Source organism: Haemorhous mexicanus, chromosome 13 (genome assembly GCF_027477595.1).
Source record: "Haemorhous mexicanus isolate bHaeMex1 chromosome 13, bHaeMex1.pri, whole genome shotgun sequence".
Classification (NCBI taxonomy): domain Eukaryota; kingdom Metazoa; phylum Chordata; class Aves; order Passeriformes; family Fringillidae; genus Haemorhous; species Haemorhous mexicanus.
The window spans coordinates 3,006,966-3,025,104 of NC_082353.1; the positions used below are offsets into that span (position 1 = coordinate 3,006,966).

At 42.0% G+C, this 18,139-nt stretch overlaps 2 protein-coding genes across 6 annotated transcripts in view; both read left to right on the plus strand.

Moving 5' to 3' along the window:
• The first annotated feature begins 110 nt into the window (after positions 1 to 110).
• On the plus strand, positions 111 to 11,187 carry RCN2 (reticulocalbin 2). 2 transcript variants are annotated; one of them, XM_059857902.1, is made up of 7 exons: positions 111 to 259; positions 372 to 477; positions 3,237 to 3,433; positions 5,875 to 5,988; positions 6,713 to 6,809; positions 8,484 to 8,626; positions 10,388 to 11,187. In XM_059857902.1, the coding sequence occupies exons 1-7, from the start codon at positions 158 to 160 to the stop codon at positions 10,538 to 10,540; spliced, it is 912 nt and encodes a 303-aa protein (XP_059713885.1). In that variant the 5' UTR covers positions 111 to 157; the 3' UTR covers positions 10,541 to 11,187. The 2 variants fall into 2 exon arrangements, with proteins under 2 accessions (XP_059713885.1, XP_059713886.1); XM_059857903.1 differs by having other exon boundaries at positions 5,887 to 5,988.
• Positions 11,188 to 16,543: 5,356 nt separating this feature from the next.
• PSTPIP1 (proline-serine-threonine phosphatase interacting protein 1) overlaps positions 16,544 to 18,139 on the plus strand; it is a 53,514-nt gene continuing 51,918 nt past the window's right edge. The window contains exons 1-2 of one of the 4 annotated variants that reach the window (XM_059857900.1): positions 16,544 to 16,682; positions 17,035 to 17,267. In XM_059857900.1, the coding sequence (XP_059713883.1) occupies positions 17,235 to 17,267 (33 nt within the window). In that variant the 5' untranslated portion in view covers positions 16,544 to 16,682; positions 17,035 to 17,234. Of the gene's footprint in view, positions 16,683 to 16,723; positions 17,268 to 18,139 lie in introns of those variants that run through there. The other 3 variants (XM_059857901.1, XR_009488064.1, XM_059857898.1) reach the window with 3 other exon arrangements.

Sequence of the window (18,139 nt, forward strand, 5' to 3'; positions counted from 1 at the left end):
GCGCGCAAGTGACACCGCCGCCCGCCAGCGGCCGCGGGCCCGACCCTCCGCCGCGGGCCCGACCCTCCGCCGCGGGCCCGACCCTCCGCCGCGCCCCCCGCCCGCCCCCGGCCCTCTCCCCGCCCCTCGCCGCGGATCGCTCTGGGCGGGCGGCGCGATGCGGCCGGTGCTGCTGGCGCTGGGCCTGTCGGTGGCTCTGGGAGCGGCGAGCGAGCAGCACCGCGCCGAGTACGACCGGGAGGCGCTGCTCGGCGGGCAGGTGGGCCGGGGGCGGGCGGGAGCGGCCGCCGCTCCGGCGGGGCCGCGGGGCGGGCGCGCTCCCCGGGCCGGGCCGGGCCGGGCCGCTGACGGGGCGTGTTGCTGTGCCGCAGGAGGAAGCGGAGGAGTACGCGCGGCTCAGCCCGGAGGAGCAGCAGCGGCGGCTGAGGAACATCGTGAAGAAAATCGACGCGGACGCGGACGGGCTGCTCAGCGAGGGTAACGGCGGGGGCCGGGCGGGCCGGGTTGCTCCGGGAGGAGAACGCGCTCTACCCGTGACACAGCCCGTGGCTCTTGTGCTGGGCAGAATCCCTGTGGAAAACATCACGATCCCTTGCACAGTGAGTTAGAATCACTGACAGGCTCATACAGAGGCTATCTCCGTGCCTAAGGTTTCTGTTTGACTCCAGAAGAGACCACTGAGAGGGGACCTCACTGACATATGTAAATACCTAAAGGAAGGGTGCTAAGAGGATGGAGCCAGGCTCTGCTCGGTGGTGCCAACTACTTGGACAGGAGGCAATGAACAGAAACTCATGCTCAGGAAATTCCACCACAATATAAGGAAGATCTTCATTCCTGTGCAGACATTTTGCATTGGCACAGATTGCCCAGAGAGGTTGTGGAGTCTCCCTCACTGGAGGCACTCTAGAACGTTCTGGACACAATCCTGTGCCGTGTGCGCTGGGATGACCCTGCTTTAGCCGGGAGGTTGGACCAGATGACCCACTGTGGTTGCTTCCAACCTGACCCAATCTGTGATGGAAGGAGTGTGGCCAGCAAGAGTTAGTGTAGGTCAGAGCGGTATCAAGTTGAAGGTACCTCCTTTGCACTTGTACCTGCTTCTTGCATGTCTGAGGCTACTTGGAATCAGGTGGGTTTCTGTGTTTGTAATCCTATTATGTGCAAATCGGAGAGCAGGTATAAGATGGAAAGAAAGTACTGTAGCCATAATACTACATAGGTGTGCTTCAGGACCTGGTGACACCAAGTGACATTGAAGGATCATATTGCATCATAGTACAGTATTAAATGGCTCTTATGGCTCTTCCTGGACAGGCGTTTGTCAGTCGGACTTAGGGCCTGAGTTTACCATGGAGTTCCTTTCTTTCAGTACATCATTATGAAAATCTTAATTTAATTTTAAACCTCATTATGAACATTTTTTTTTTTGCTCTGCTGTGATTTTGACAAAAAAGTCTCTTGTGTGCTCACACAAAGCAAGCAGAATCCTTGGTCAAATGCCAGAACATTATTTCATTAAAATGACACTAAACATGCAGGAAGCTTTCTAGGTGAGAGAACAAAATGCAGTTTTAAAGACAAGATCAACTGTCTTTTGAATCCTTTAAAATTCATACACTGAATTAAATCAACTGCACCCTTAGTTCAGTGTTCCTGCATAGACTGTGTAGAGGTGAGATAGTCTGTAGCTTCAGTGGGATGGCTAATCCCTGTCATACACCACAAGCAGCTCACAACATGAAGGCTTTAAGGAAAAAAGTCTGTATAAAAATTCAGGAATTCCAGCCATACTCCATCCTCATGGTGTATGTACTGCAACTGATTCTCAGTCTAATGAAAACTTGCCTTCCTTTCACTTCCCAAAGGTAAAACTCACAGTAGAATTTGTTTTTACAGTAAGAAACTTATGGTACTAAAGCTTTTTGAGCTCAGTTATTCCTCAATGTATTGCAAAACTCTTGAGAACATCTTCCTTACTAGTGCTTCCTTTTGGAGGCTGACAGTGAGAGAAGATTAAATATATTAATGCTGCTTCTGTAATGTTGGAATATTAAGTATTTCTGATTCATGGCACTGGATATTACGTGGTGTGGCTGTGCCTCACACCTTGAGTGCTGGGAAATAAACCATTAATTGATGGTGCCCATCTTTAAGAAATGTTGCAGTTTCTTGTAAGGCAGTGCTGGTTTGTGCACAGTCCTTGCTGGCACACACACCTCTGCATGTTGAGTCGATTCACAGAATCTGTTAGCAGGCTGGTCCCTTTGCTAATACAAATTCAAAATGTATTTTAAAAAATCCCTTGTTGCTTTTCAAGGATATTTAAATAAACCTAATAAAGTTGTATTGATGCCTCTGCCAAGAAGGACAGAATAAGATACTTTAGTATTTAATAAATGCTGTAAGATTTTTCCGCATCAAAGTAGTGATTTCTATAGGACTCTTTTTTTAGTCATCATGACTCTTCAGAGCAGGATTTCAGTTGAGTTGATTAGGATGTATAATTTTTGCAATGCAGAGGAAGATGTTTTTCCCTTCCAGGCACCTGAAAATAACTTAGAGATACTGGGAGAATATGTTCTCCCAATCTTCTCTAAATGAAATAACTTAAATGTATTTCTGTCAGTTCATTGGTATATTAAGTTTTATTTCTTTTAGCTACATTTGTATAAAAACAAGCAGCTAAAAAACCTTTCCTGTGAGTCTTGATTTCAACCCCTAGTAAAGGGAAAGTTGCACTACAAAAGTAGTTAATATTTTATTTTGGGTAATTAAGGCAATGACACAAAATAAAGTGGTTTTTATTTCAGCTTGTGGGTTTTTCAAAAGAAACCCCAGAGTGATGGGAACAATGTTTTTTTGGGATACCAAATTAGATTTAGAGTTGTCTGTCTAAACCATACTCAGCATCATTTTCATAAAGCTCTGGAGAAAAAAAATAAATGATGCTGTAGTGTTGATTTCCTTCAGATTAGAAAAGACAAGGCCACATAACCATTAACAAACCCCCTGAAGTCTGTAGCTGTGATCTATTCCCTCATTCAGTTACCTTGGAAAAAGCCACAGCATGGAGCAAACAGACTGGTTTGCTTTGAGTAACCTCTTGCCTGTATGCTTTCATCTGAATTGCAAAGTGTATTCCAGACAGAATAATCTGTGGCATCTTCACAATTTTTATGGTGCAGATTATTCTGATTCTCCTTATTTTGTTATATTTTTAATGTTTTCCGCAGATGAGCTGAGCTCCTGGATACAGCAGTCTTTTAAGCATTATGTTACACAAGAAGCTAAGCAGCACTTCAGTGACTATGACAAAGATGGTGATGGATTGGTGTCCTGGAAGGAGTATAACTTGCAAATGTATGATCGTGTAATTGATTTTGATGAGAACACCGTCCTGGAGGATCAAGAAGAAGAATCATTTCGCCAGGTAAAATGTTTCAGCAGCAGCTCCTGTAAGCTGTTGGCCACAGGCAGCAATATTTGTTTATTGTGACAGAACAAGATGGGTAGAGAAAGCAGAGCAGCTGGCATATGGTTAACATGTTATGCTATCTGAGATAGGGGAGTAATTAAAGGAAAGCAGTGGAGTATTAAAGCTGCTACTGACAAAATAAAGACACAGTGAAATGGTACCTCCTGAGTGTATTTTGCTGGCTGAGTGGAGCATAAGTCTATGGACAGTCTTACAGCAGAGCATGGTCTCCAGCCACCATCTCAAACCCAGGATGCAAAGCATTGGTTGAGGTCTGCAACCTGACAGAGTCCTGCCCTCAGCAGGGCCAGCAGCACTGGGGCTGGAGCAGAAGGAAGCTCTTTAACCCCTTGGTTGCAGTGTTTCAGCCATTCTTTCAGTTACTGCTCAAGCACTCAGTGTGGGCTGTCAGTATTGCCTGCTATAACATTGCCTGTCCATTAGAGACCCACAGAGAAAGCAACAGCAATTCAAACAGTTTTAATGCAATGAAAATGCAACTCCCACAGCTAAAAATGGATGTTTAAACACAGAAGTTGTGTGTGAGTCATCTCTGTGAAAGCAGATGCTTAAGCAGGGAAAGAGGCAAGAGAGGCAAGGGGAACAGGTTCACAAGAACCACCACACAGCAAAACTTGTTTCTTTCAAGTTCCACATTTATAAGTACATGTAAATGTTTCCCAGAAAGAGAATAAGTGTGTTATCAGACTATTCTGGTCAGAGGTTTATTTTTTTCTGTGAGGATTGCTTTGTCTGCTTTTAGTGAAGTAGTAGTAGATAATAGAGGATGTTAGCAGAAGTTAAATATAGTGAACAGAGGATTTTACACACTGAAGAAACAAACTGTAAAGCTTAGAATGTCACATAACTGAATAATTACATAGCTTTTAAATACCACAAGACTTTCAGAGGAACTTCCAGTCAAAATGTTGATAGCATGTTTGAGACATTGCCATCACAGATACATAGGGAGCTATAAATCTGTACGCTGGGATAGAACTGCTTGCTCATGTTATGACTTGACTGCTTGCTGCATTTTCCTGCCTGCTGACTTTTCCAACGTAGATTGTAAATGAGCAGCATTGTACAAGCATCACAGGTCAGGCACCTTCAGCATTTTCCTTCCATTTTCAAATTAGTGGTCCTGCTCTGATCAAAAGAGACAGTTTAGAAGTGACATCAGGTAACCGCAGGAGTTTACCAGAAGGTGGCGGCCTTGCTCGTCATTTCCCAAAATACACTGGAAAACTTTCTTTCTCCCTCAATGGTTCAAGCTTACATTGCAGTATAGTGCTTTCTGTAATCCTTCTGGATTGCCTTCCTAGTTAAACTGCCAGCTAAGGTCAGCTTTTCTCTAAGAGGACATTTAACTATTTTGCGGAATAGTTAAGATCTTACACTTCATTTGTTACATGTTATGCTCTGTGTTCCTCAGCTTAGCCTGATTTTGAGGGAAGTGTCAATAGGTAGGATATAAACCAAAAGTACAATTTCAAATGGTAATTTGTAAAGTGTTTATGATCTCTGATTTGCTGGCTACTCCTGTACCCAGATTACTCACCCTGATAGCACAGCACACCTAAGGATGGGATTCCAAGATTTTTATAGTTCACATGATCTGCAGTTTGAGCAGAGATCGCTTGTCAATGACATGGGTCTGTATTTTGTCTAAAGAGATTGTACAAAGTAAAACAAGAAAAAATAGGAAATCTTTGCACATCTGGAAGACAGAAATAGAAAGTGCAAGACATTCAGAAATAAGAACTTGCCTGCTTATATCGGATATTATTTCTTTTTTAATGGCATGCTAATACATATACATAAAACAGGTTAGAGAAGTGACTTCTGTTTAAAATGATCACATGTAATGGACAGCAGTCCTGCAGTAAAGGAATCTGGCCTTAAAATGGCTTCAGAAAAGACATTTTACATACATGATCTTTCAAGACCTTCTCTGAACTACAGACAGCCCTTGACATAAATAAGATATAGATCTATTACAAAGTTAAGTGTCTTTAAAATGTAAATTTTGGTATTTGCAATGGCTGCCATTGATTATAATAATTGTACTCCAGTATGTTATTTTAGAAATTGGTGACTTGTAGAAGAGGATGCACGTATCAAAATGAGAATTCTTGGTCTTTTCATTATCTCTCTTTGGTTCATTTTAAATGTCTCCTTAAATTGAAAAAACAGGGGGTTTTGTGTTTCTTAGAATAAAACCACCTCAATTAAAAGTGTTGTTCTTATTGCTCTCAGTGAGCTGTTTTTAGTGAAAATTTAACATCAGTATAGTATGAGTAGGTAATGTGAAACAATTAATATCCTAATGAGCCAGCTACTGTTATGTTGTTTTTCCTTTCCAATAAGAGCTCTAACTAAATCTATTTTCTAAGCTTCATTTAAAGGAGAAAAAACGTTTTGAGAAAGCTAATAGAGATGATGTTCCTGCTCTAAATGTGGATGAATATATTGCATTTGAGCATCCTGAGGAGGTGGAGTACATGACGGTAAGGTTTAGGGGAGCACCTTTATCAGCTTGTGTCAGGGGGTCTTTTTAGTGTCTGTCCTTGGCCTCAGTGCCACAGGAGGTGGAGCAGTTATGGATATGGTTTGGACAGCCCAAATTAAAATCAGGTAATGTCTTGTGGATCCAGTGCTGCAGGTCAGGAGCTGGAGCAGGAGTTCAGTACTTTTCTTTGAAATCTGTTTTAAGAGCTAGGATTGCACAAGTATCCCCAACTTTGGGGACTGGACTGACTTAGCCACCTCACAGCTCTGTTAGGCTGCAAATCCATCAGTGAGATTTTAGCTTTTGGTTTTGGCTCTCTGGTGGACAAAAGACCTGCCAGTTCTCCTAACAATTCAATTAAGCTGCAAAAATGCAAATTTTTGAGTCCACCAGATAAGAAAATAAAAGTGAAATTGGATGATAGAGCTTTGTACATATTCATGTTTCTCAGCTGCTTTTGCAGTTTTGAATTGTGTTGAAGGATTCCAGCTCTATGGACACCCTTCAGATTTGGTTTTCATGAAATCTGACATTCTAAACTCTTAAGGACAGATCTGTTTTATATCACAGGAAGCAATTACTGCACTAGTCTGCATAAAACACAAAAAGATTTGAAAGGAGAGAGTCTTTCATTTAAGGAATATGTCATTGCTCTAAAATGATTCAGTGCTGTTTCTCTTGTTCATGAGTTGCTAATCTTGCTCTTTGTATGTATACAAAAGGACTTTGTCATTCAGGAGGCTTTAGAAGAACATGATAAAGATGGTGATGGATTTGTTAGCCTGGAAGAATTCCTTGGTGATTACAGAAGAGACCCAAGTAAGGAAAAACTGGAAGGGGCATGAAAGAGGGAACTAAAAAAACTTTTGGAATGGGGAGAATTGGATGCACCTTTATTTTCAGCTTTTCACATTAGACCTACAGATTCTGAGGAAGATTTTCTGTCTTAGAATATTTCTGTTTTCTGGAACTGGGCATAGTAGACTCCTTATTTCAGTCTGCCCCTTGTGTATTTGGTGGTGGTTTGTGTGTAGCCCATTCCACAGTTTCCTTGCAAGTAGCTTCTTGTTTTCTGAAAGACTGAAATGAATTCCTGACCACAGAGGATGCAGCTGAAACAAGGTGCAGCCATATTTGCCAGCTGAACACATCTGCAGATCCAGCTAGCAGGAATGTGAGGGTAAACTGCCCTGGCCTTGATCAGCTGAGCAGGCAGCTCCCAGCGTTGCTTTGGGAGGACTGAGCTGAGTGTGTTGTGAGAGGGGTGGAGGGGAAGTGTGAGGAGTCACTTTGCTGTTCCAGCTATCAGAAGCCTGATTGCTGCCTTCACTCTTTGGTTTGTTTGGATTTGTTTTTTTCCAATCTTGGCCTTCCTTAAACTCCATCTGTTCCTTCTTTAATGACACTTACCTGATGCTTATCAGTATTTCACAATGAATATTTTACACACTGTATTTGATTTGCTAAAAGCTAGGGCAGATAATTCTTCCCATTCCAAAAATCCCAGTAACTTCAGTTTTGTGGAAAGTCTTCTTGTCCCAAAGGAGTGCTAATTCTGAATTGTATCCTGGCTGGGGAGAATTGTGTAAGTCACATGAGGATATGTGGAGAAGAACCAGGGGAATAATCTGTTTTTCTTCACTCTAATCAGCCACCTGGAATTTTACGTTTTATAACCATCTTTGTTTGTCAGAGCCAGTAAAAACAACCAATCTCAGGTGAAGCTACAGTGTTCTTTATCTTTTTCCTGCTCTAACATGAAAGAAAGCTTTTCCAAGCCAGTCTATAAAAAGTTGTTGTAAAGGAGTGAAATTGTTTCAGTAATAGAGAAGATAACAGCTTTGTCATGACAACTTTTTAGCAAGACTTGAGAATCAGCTGTGATTGTACAAACTACTTCAGCTTTTCTCTCCTGCAGACAGTGTTCCTGCAGCACTCTTTAAAATGACTAATAGGCTGCATGGGGGCTCTGATTCATAATTAGCTCATGATTTGGGGCAAGAGTGTACGGTGAATTGTGACATAAAGGGAAAATCTCCTTGCAAAACCAAATGTTCGGAATGAGAGACTTCACTTTTTCTTCTTTAATAATAGAATTGTAATTATTTGGAAACTGTTACTTGCTTGTGATACTGCTACTTTGGACTTTCATAAGGCTTAGAAAGCCAGTTCATGCTTATCTGCAGTGTTTCTAATTTTGATGAGTTACTTCTCATTGACTTGAAGAGTTAAGGACAAGTCTAAGATTGCTGTAGGCTGCAGGATGCAATAGCTGTACATCGGGTAAGTATAAAACAAGTGTGCAAACAAATACTGACAGTAAATGAAATTGCTTTCCCTACTTTCCTCTGCCCATTACGGTTTGGTTTTGTTTAGTGAGATCATTTTTAGGTAATGTGTTATGAGAATAAGTGTATTTGCTTAGGAGAAAAGATGAAAAGCTCTGCTTTGAAGTGAAGAGTAGCTTTAAACTATACACTTGTGTCTTACTAGCTGCAAGGGAAGATCCAGAATGGATCCTGGTTGAGAAGGACCGGTTTGTGAATGACTATGACAAGGATCATGATGGAAAACTCAACCCTCAAGAGCTGCTGTCTTGGATAGTACCCAACAATCAGGGTATTGCACAAGAGGAGGTTCGTGGTTTGACTGCTGGTTAGGTTTGAATTACTGCAGGAGAATTTTGAAGAATCACAGTGAAATGAGAGAAACATTCAGATCTATTGTGTCTTAGTTATTGAAAAAATATATCAATAGATCTTTGCATATATTTTTAACTTCTTTTCACTTTGACAAGGAATGCAGGTCCTTTAACTGCAAATGTGAAGTTCCTATTAATTGTGTAAATGTTTGTAAATTAACAAAGTGCTTTTGTACATGTTTAAATAGCTTATCTGCTTTGACCCAAGGGTACAGAATTTTAATAAGTCATTTTTAGTTGTTGTAGGTAAATCTAATGAGATGCACTACCTAAAGAAACGGTGTAATTTTGAAATAAGAAATTGATTGTAATTCTTCTAACTGGATAAATCATCATAATTGTAGAACTAAAAACTGGTTTTAAGTACAAGAAAATGGAAATACTCTGTGATTCAAGATGGTGTAAAGCAAACTTTGATGATGCTAATTAAAATGGTTTAATCAGGGATAGAACAGCATAATAGCTTTTAAGTGGATTCTCATTTTAGCTTATTTTTTGGTGGCAGTTTCCAGTCCCTGACTGCAGTAGAGAGGATTTCTGCCTTTCTTCTAGTAACTTCTCAGCTAAATTTTCCATGTCTTTGCTTTACCCTGGAGGATTTTGGTGTTCAGAATGGCAGGAATGCCAGGTCTTCCCATGGTCTCATATTCCTGGGGAAGAGAGGCACCTCCCTGTGTCAGACAGACAGACACACAGCCCGTGAGCTCCTCCCTGAGCTGCCAGCTGTGCCCTCCTGGGCTCTGGGGCCAGGAGCAGCCTGGGGCAGCAGCAGCAGCAGCCCTGGGTGCTGCCATGTGGGACCTGTGGGATGCTGAGCTGTTCTGGGAGTGTTGCTGTAAATGGGATCTGATAGCCTTTGCATGGCCTTTTCTGGCTGTGGTCAGTTCTTAGTTCACAGAAATAGCACTGTTCTGACATGAGCTCTGTGTGCTGCTGAGGCTGTTCATACCTCTGGTAGATTCCTTGGTTTGGGTTTTTTTTTCACTCTTCTTAGCAATCTTTCAGATTTTGGCTTACAGCAAGGCCATGCTGTAGTAATAGCTCAATTTTGCAACTAATAATTTGTTTTATTTGTTTTTCTAATTTGCTAGTTTTTTCCTTTGGGTAATATAAAAGCTTAGCAAAGTCACCTGTCCTAAAGAGAAGGTAGCATTGATTTCAGTCATAAACTGCTGTTTGAAGTCAGAGTATCACACTTCCATTTCAGCATTTCAAAATTACTTGAGAAACCCGGTATTTAAATAACATAAAAATAGAAAATTACCATCTATTCCATTTTCAGTAATTGCCATGTGTTGGCCAAGATGTTTGTCATATTAATCTTTCAGCTTTTGCCATGCAGAGTGCTTTTAAAATCCCCTTGGCTGATGTTTGTCTCCGTTATTTTTGGCTCAGTTACACTGAGCCAAACCAATCAGGAAAAGCAGGAACAGGAGGATTCTCTAAATCACTGTGTTTGTGGATGTTCAGCAAATGAAAGCCCGTGTAATACCAGGACTCCTATTTCTCAGAAATAAGAGGTGCTGCACACCTGCTTAGCTTTGAACTATGAAATACTGGGGAATGAGCTACAATTAAAATACTCTGCATTTGGTTTTTCGTCTTACTGCTAAACTTCCCTCTTTTATAATATATAAATAAGCAAAAACCAGAATTCTTTTAACTTGGTGCATGTGCTGGTCTGTTTCTTTTACAGGCTCTGCACCTCATTGAAGAGATGGATTTGAATGATGATAAAAAACTTTCTGAAGCAGAAATTCTTAAGAACCAGGATTTGTTTCTTAACAGTGAAGCAACAGATTATGGTAGGCAGCTTCATGATGAACGTTTCTACCATGAAGAACTTTAGATTATTTATTTTGTAATCTTTTTTCCTTCCCTTTTTTTCATTTGAAGCTTTTGTTAAAAGCACTCATCAGCCACATTGCAAGTTTCATGCTGTAATTACAGTACACTAATGTTTGTGTAAATAATTTGCACTCAAAATTAAATTGCCCTCCTGCAAACTTCCTGGGCCTCTTCTAGCCTTCAAAATGAATTTGAAATACTTGCTATCAAAATTCTGTAGTGTTGGGAAGTAAATTACTTCAGGGTAGTACTGTATTGTGAAGAGTTATTGTACTGTACTTGAAGAAAATGGAGAATCTAGATGGTTCTGAAAGAATGCAAAATATAGCAACTGAGACTACTATTTTTGTAATCAATTCAATTAGGGCAGAGTGTGGGGAAGGTGGGGGGATGTTTAGAGTTAGTATTAACTGTGTTTTGTTTAATACCTTTGGAGAAATACTTACATAAATGCCTCACTTGTTTAAGAGGTTTCTACTTGATTTTGAATGGTTTCTATACTGTGTTTTACTCTATCATAAAACTTGCTATTTTTACATCAATAGACAAGAATTATTTTTAATGTACAGTTGTAGAGCATTAGCAATGCAGTGGTATTTTACTGTGTCGAGACCTTCTTCATTTGTTGGATTAAAACTTAAAATGTTCTTCTGTGTTTTGTGCATCTGTTTCTCACCTTGGGTCACCCATAGCAGCTCCTGGAGATGTGAGCAATGTGCATAATGTCCAGTGGCAGCATTCTTGGCTTTATTAACCAGAGATGTGTCATCTTACCTGGCTGCTAAAGAAGATTCAAAAAAAAGCAAGGTGTGCATTTAGCATTTTCTGGACAAGTTTGCAAAAGCAATTGTGTTTTTTTTTTGGTTTGCAATTTATGAAAGGCTAAAACATCAAGGCGTTACATAAATAATACTTGTAGTAATAACCTCTAAAAGGTAACCTCAGCTGAAAGCTCCACGAGTGATTGCGGTCCCATTTTGTGATTGTTTGAAATAAGGGTTACTGAAGGGTTAATGGCACTACAGGTTCAGTGTAGGAAAGTCCAGATATTCACTTCTGTCTCCTGGAAAGAAATGAGCTGAGTGTTCCAGACAAAGACAAGGCCTTACAGAACAGCTTGTGTGGAGTGTGTTAGGGATTTTTAGTTCCTTTATAAATAACTCTTGTAATGCTCTCACAGTGTTCTCCTTGACTAATGTTTTCCTTCCTCCCAGCTCTATTGAGTAAAAGCAGCTAGTTCTGCCTTGGTTTTTTCCCAGGATACCATCTCTTAATTATGCTCAGAACAAATGGAATTCCTTTTGGGGTAAGTGCTGATGTGTCAGTAGAAGGTTAGAAGTTTTGATTCAAAGCAAAACCACGTACACTATATTTTTAGATATCATAGTAATAGAAATTCAAAACACATTTTCAGTTTTAGTGGTTGGATTTTTTTTCTACCCATATATTTTTATGTCGGTTCCTTGGGAATATGAGTACAGCTCTTGCCATAGTGGTGGTGAGATCTGATTTTAAAAAAATGAAGTCTAATAAATCCAGTGCCCAGGAATATTAAAACAAACAAACAAAAAATATGATGGTGATGTTTCTAAATGAGCACATATGCAGAGTATTGGCTAAAATATGCTGAAGGAAGCTAAAGTGTTGCCTCCCATGATGCTAAACAAGTCACTGCTGCTGAAGAAGGGGCATTTGGTCCAGAGGCAGACCTGCTGCAGATGAGATGTTTGGGACACAGATCCAAGGATCCTTTTGAGCCATAGAAACCTCCTCAGCAGCACCAGCATTGCCTGCTTGGCTGATGAATGTGCAGTACTTGCAAATGAGCAGTGATTTGCTTGGAATTAAGGCATGGAGAAAGCCAGTGTATTGATAAAGCATTCAAAAGGTGTCAGCGATATTAAAAACATCTTCCAGAAGTTACCTGAATTTATAACAAGAAGAGAGGGATAAAAACCCAAATAATTTCATTTTCTCATTCACAAAGTACTTCTACTTTTCTCCCAAGAACAACCTGATCCTGTGTGTGCTATTCAAGGCTCCAGTGACATTGCACTTCTCCACAGTTCCCTTTTTCCTTTGTTTGCCTTTGAAATATCTTCAGGGGTAACAATAGTTTAAACCCATAGGGAGCACAAAAAGACCACACATTTCTATGATACAAACAATTTTATTACATACAAAGTATCACAATGTTAATTCTAGAGGAAATCCATTCATGGTCTTTATGATTATGAGGCTAATGATTTTTCTCTTGGGTAAAACAGCAGAACAGGGTCCACCTTTCAGTGATGGCCTCTATTAGAAACTGCTGTGAAATGTTAGATAAGAGGTAAGAACAGAGCCTGTGCAATCAGTCTTTCTATCAGTTATGGATTTTACTGAAGCAGAAGGCCAGCAGGACTGTCTTGCACTGTGAGACTGCTTCTGGAAGGCTGTTCCAGCAGTTCCCTCTAACAGGAGCAGAGGGAGTTGAGTTTCAGGGCTGAGCAGAGCCTGGGGTGGGGTCTGGGCCGTGCTGGAGCCTCCAGCCGCAGGCACGATGGCCCAGAGCAGCTGGAACAAACCAAGGCAGGTGTTCAGAGGCTGCAGTTTCAGTTTCCATGGGAACACAGACTGGCTCCTCACAGAAGGCAAGGTGATTTCAGCATTTTTAATGGGTGTGATTTGGGATAATTTGCAAGCCCCTGACGTTGCCTCCGTGGAAATTCAGAGATCCATTAGTATGGAATCAGAACGGTGGGCACAGCTCAGCGCCTGAATTGTGTCTGTTTTAGCCATGGCTCTCCTCTGGCAGTGGTTTCCCTGCTCCTGCTGTGCCCAGGCTGTGGGGCTCAGATGGACACCAGGGCTGGGCTGTTGGAGTTTGGACATGTTTGGAAGCCATATCTCAGATGTAAGGTTCTGGAGGCTGGGAAGGACTGCACCAGTGCCTTCCAGGCTCCATTGGCACTTCCCAAACCACCATTCCAAGGGACCACAATACACCCGAGGACTTCTGACAATAACAACCATCTCAACACTGGGATTATCTGAGTATTCAGCATTTCTTTGTCTTCTGCTTTAATGCTTTTTATGGACTCCCTCATTCTCTTGCTATGTAGAATAAAAGGTTTACTGTCTACTTGATCAGACTCCCCAAAATCAGAAACATTTCCTCTGAAGAATGTCTTGCTTGGTGTCTTGGATGAGCACAAAAATGTTTGTAGATGCTATTTTCATATTTTGCCTACTGTCAAATCCAAACCTGCCACCCAATTCCCTGATAAAAAGCTTTGCTTAAAGCAGTATATAGTTAAAAATTAAATGAAACTTCCATTCTCAAGAATGAGAAAATTTGAGGGCTTTTAAAGCAATGTTTTTAAAGAATCAATGTTTTTATCCTCACTTTTTACTACAGAATGGATTCAAATGGTACATTCTTCTGCCAAACTATTTAATTACTGGGGGAAAAAAACCCCAGGAATTGTGTTCTTGGCGCTACCAAACAGAACACCTCTGAGAGCAGGGGTGGAAGGAGATGCAGCGGCTGTCAGGGAAGAGTTCCACTTCAGGCTCCTTGTTGGCTCTGCTGGATTTCCGATGAGCCTGTCAGCGAGGCTAAGATCCCTCCAGCGCTGGAGCCAGGAACGTGACCCAGCTCCCCAAGGCTGGGGCGCGGCAGTCGCTCTATCCTGATTGGCCGGAGCCACCATCGCCTCCCGGCTGGCCAGCCAATCGCTGCTCGTTCCTCAGCGCCCTCCGGGTACGTCATAACGTCATTAGTCACGTTTCGGTTTGTGAAAAACGCCAAGCACTTGTTTTTCAAATTATAAAAGTTTAACAGTAATAAAATGGCTATAAAAATAGCGATATAATTAGAGTAATGATAATTTGGACAGTTTGGATTAGGACAGTATGAGACAACAAAACAAAGAGTTACAGACATCCAGGTACCTTTTTCTGGGCAGCATGAGCCCAAAAAAGGACCCACATTAACAGAGGATTAACCCTTAAAAGCAACAGCCTGTTGCATATTCATCCACCTCATCCATGATGCATCAATTCCATTCAAACACAGGATTCTGTCTGGGCAGTGTCAGCTTCTTCCTCTGAATCCTGACAGCGTCTTCATGGCTGAGCGAGGCAGGAAGAAGTTCATTTCTTCTGATAAGAGGGCAATAAATTCTCTTTTTCTGGAAGATTCAGGTGTCCTGTGGCTGCTATCTGGTGTGAGTACCTCATTCCATTAAAAAAATATCTCACATACATAGTTTCTATTTTAGCATTATGTTATAACCTAAACTATATTTAACACACTACTTAAGAAAATTAATACAGCATCACTTTCCAACATAACACATAGAATATTCATTTGAATATTTGTGAAAAGCCCATTTTTCACACTGCTCCTGTGTTGTGCCAATATGGAGATTGTTTACCCAAAGTGATGGTGTTTTGTTTTCCGTGGCCTGTCAGGGCCAAGGGTGTGTGTGTGTCAGGACTGTCGAGTGACAGTCTTGAGATTGAGTGCAGTTGAGTGCTTGGCAGATTCAGTTTAGATGTAATGTAATATAGTGCAATATAGTAGAGAATAATATAGTATAATGAAGTCATTAATTAGCCTTCTGATAGGATGGATTCGTCCTCATCATTCCTCCTGGATGTCAGGCAGAAATATCAGCTATAACCCACAGCACAGTGAGCTGCCCTTGCTGATGGCCTTGGAGAGACAGAGCTGGGAGCTGCTGGGAGGTGACTGTGCTGCACCAGCGCTCTGGGTGGGATGAATGCAGGTACAGCCCAGTGTGAGGTTCAGTCAAATAATTGGCTTTGTGGCTGGAGGCCAAACTAAAAATAACAGGAAAGTAGCGTAACATTTTAGAGGGCTAAAACACACTCAGTTTATTTTTATGAACCCCAACAGCAGCAAAGATAGTTTCAAAACACAGCTGTAACTTGGAAATAGTAACAGGAAACATTTGGGTTTGAAAGGACTGAGATAAGACACTCTATAAAGATCCTTTTCTTTTTGGATACAGATCAAGTATGACTACTGCCCATGCCCTCAAAAGACATTTTTTCAAGGAATTTTCCGTTCTGGAAGAAAGCTTCACTCCTTTCTCCTCAACACTGTCTGCAAGTGAATCCCCACATTTCTCCTCCCACTCTCATGCAATGATGCTTTCTTTCTGCTACACCTCTGACCCTCCAGACTTTCTGCCCTCCTCTGCTTGCACTTCATTTTCCCTCACAAAGTCCCTGCACAGTCCCTTTCTTCAGACCATCAGGAAGGAGCATTGCAAATTCTTTTAAACAGCAGCTACAGATTGCCCATGGAATGAGATGGGGTAACTGCAGCCCCCAGCTGCTGCAGAGCTCTCTGAGCAGAGCCCGGAGTGCTGCTGGAGCCCAGGGAAGTTGCAAGAGTTCCCCACTTGGAAATGATCTGCCTGGGGCTGCTGCTGGGGGCAGGAGGGAACAGCAGCACCCAGAGCAATGTCAGGCAGTTGGTTGGAAATCAGTAAGTCCTGATGTGTTCTTGGTGAGGACAGACAGCTGCCACATAGGCAACTACCACAGGACTAGTTTTCCTTTCTTTTCTTTTCACCCCAAAAATGCGAGTGAGTGTTTACAGACAGGTATTTACAAATGCTTAAAACATCCTAAGGAGGTGAACAGAGGCAACCTCACCTGGAGGACAGGTGCTTTGGAGAGGGTTTCAGGGAAGCTTTAGAAGTGCTACCCTGTGCTCAGTTATTTGCAGCTGTGTTATAACAACTGGAGGAGCTGATTTGAGGAGCTGCCTGAAATCCCTGGTGTCAGCAGTGTGCTGAGTGTGGTCTGGGTGCTACTCCTTCACTGGTCTGTGAGGCTTTGCCCAGGTCCTGGTGCTAACAAACTCTTAGCTCTCTTTTTCAAGACTTTGGATTTTACTTCTAAATTTCACATATCTTGCATATTCATATGAACATTTGTGTGAGGGCATGCAAATCAGGAGTGCTCTCTACATCGACGTGCAGGTATAAATCTGTGCAGACACCTGCACACTTCTCAGGGTTCTTAATTTAACCTGAGTCCTGAAAAGCCTTTCCAGCTGCAAAATGCAGCTTTGAGCCAAGCTTCCCATGTGCAAAGGCATGGGCCTCTGCCAGCCCCACAAGGTGCTGCAGAAATGGGGCACCTCTGTTTCTTTTGCTTCCTTTTCTTTGCAGACCACAGCATTAGAGAATAGCTTGTTTCTTTGTATTGTGCTGGTTTCTTTTGCACTGTAATTGTCCTCTCTCTTCCTGCAGCTGATCAAATCATATCACTGAACTTAGTGCCTTTTTTCCCCCCTCTATTTTTTTCCTGTCCGCTCACACACACCCATGGCAAGGAGCAGCCTGACACCATTTGACATCTCTTTGCTTCCTCATTTCAATATTAACTGTTTACCAGAAGAGAAACAGGTTTGGGGTGCGGGTGCTGAGCCTGTGTGTGAGCAACAGCTCTTTTGCCTTCTGTCCCTCACAGCCACAGGTCATTTCTCTGAGCTGCCTGGGACAGCCCCATGCTATTGGCACCAGCCTGACCTCAGCAGTGACAGCTCTGTGGATGTGCTGCACTCTCTGCTTGGGCTGGGGTGCAGTGACAAGACTCAGAGCTGTGCCTGCTGCCACTCACCCCACAACGGACTTGCTGAAGGATTCCTACCCCTTCACAGAGCAATAATAATGACCCAGCTGCAGTTTAAAGATGCTTTTTGGGTAAGTGAGCATTTACTATGTGTTTCCTATATGCAATGTATCTGTATTTTAATTTTTTTTAAATACAGCTTGGTTCTATATATAGTTTTAAACTAATTTAATGCTGTTCTGTGTTCTCAATTTAGTTTAGTAAAAATCCAAATTTGTCTCCAAGCAAAACCATAGTGTTTAGTAGTGTGTTTGATCCTGGGCAGAAGAGTGCAGTGTAAAGAATATATCCAGTCCCCACAGAACCACTGACATTCCCAGTTCCTGTGCTAGGGCCAGAAGCCCCTTTTGAAAGGGACATGGCTTTGTCTGTGTCACAGTGCTAAGAACTTGCTTGCAGTGAGTGTCCTCAGCTCTAAAAGTGGCTCCCAGGTGAGCTGCTGCTAATTATAGGCTGAATTCCCTCCTGTTGAATGAAGGTGAAGAGCAGAGCCAGCAGCTGCGAGCAAAATGCTCCTGCTCAGCTCCCTCCAGACTCCCACCCTGCTGCCAGGAGCATTCCCAGGCATGCAGAGCCCAGGATCTATGAGGCAGCACAGGTCAGAAAGGACCAGCAGGGACTCTCCACAGCTAAGCCCAAACACTCACAGCTGACCTAAAACCAGCAACTACTGAAACAAGGAGATCTGCTCCATACCTGTTATTTGACTTTTGTTTGAAAATCCTTCTGGTCTCCTGTTTTCAAGCTCTTTCCCTGCAGTTACAAGGTGAAAGGACCTTAGTAATTTCTCTGTGATAATCTGAGTTTCTCTTGCAATTGGAGAATGAAAGTTCAAAATCAAAATTCTATCATTGCTAAGTTGAGTAAACAGGATGTTATGTGGTTGCCTCTTTTCTGGGCAGTTATTTATCCAGCATCAAGGACTGACTTAAAGAAAGACACG

Bases quoted from the DNA above. Each gene is read 5' to 3' on its own strand.
- RCN2 (XM_059857902.1), top strand. From the start codon at position 158: ATGCGGCCGGTGCTGCTGGCGCTGGGCCTGTCGGTGGCTCTGGGAGCG. The intron at 478-3,236 runs GTAACGGCGGGG...TGTTTTCCGCAG, and splicing joins GGACGGGCTGCTCAGCGAGG to ATGAGCTGAGCTCCTGGATA. The intron at 3,434-5,874 runs GTAAAATGTTTC...CTATTTTCTAAG, and splicing joins AAGAAGAATCATTTCGCCAG to CTTCATTTAAAGGAGAAAAA.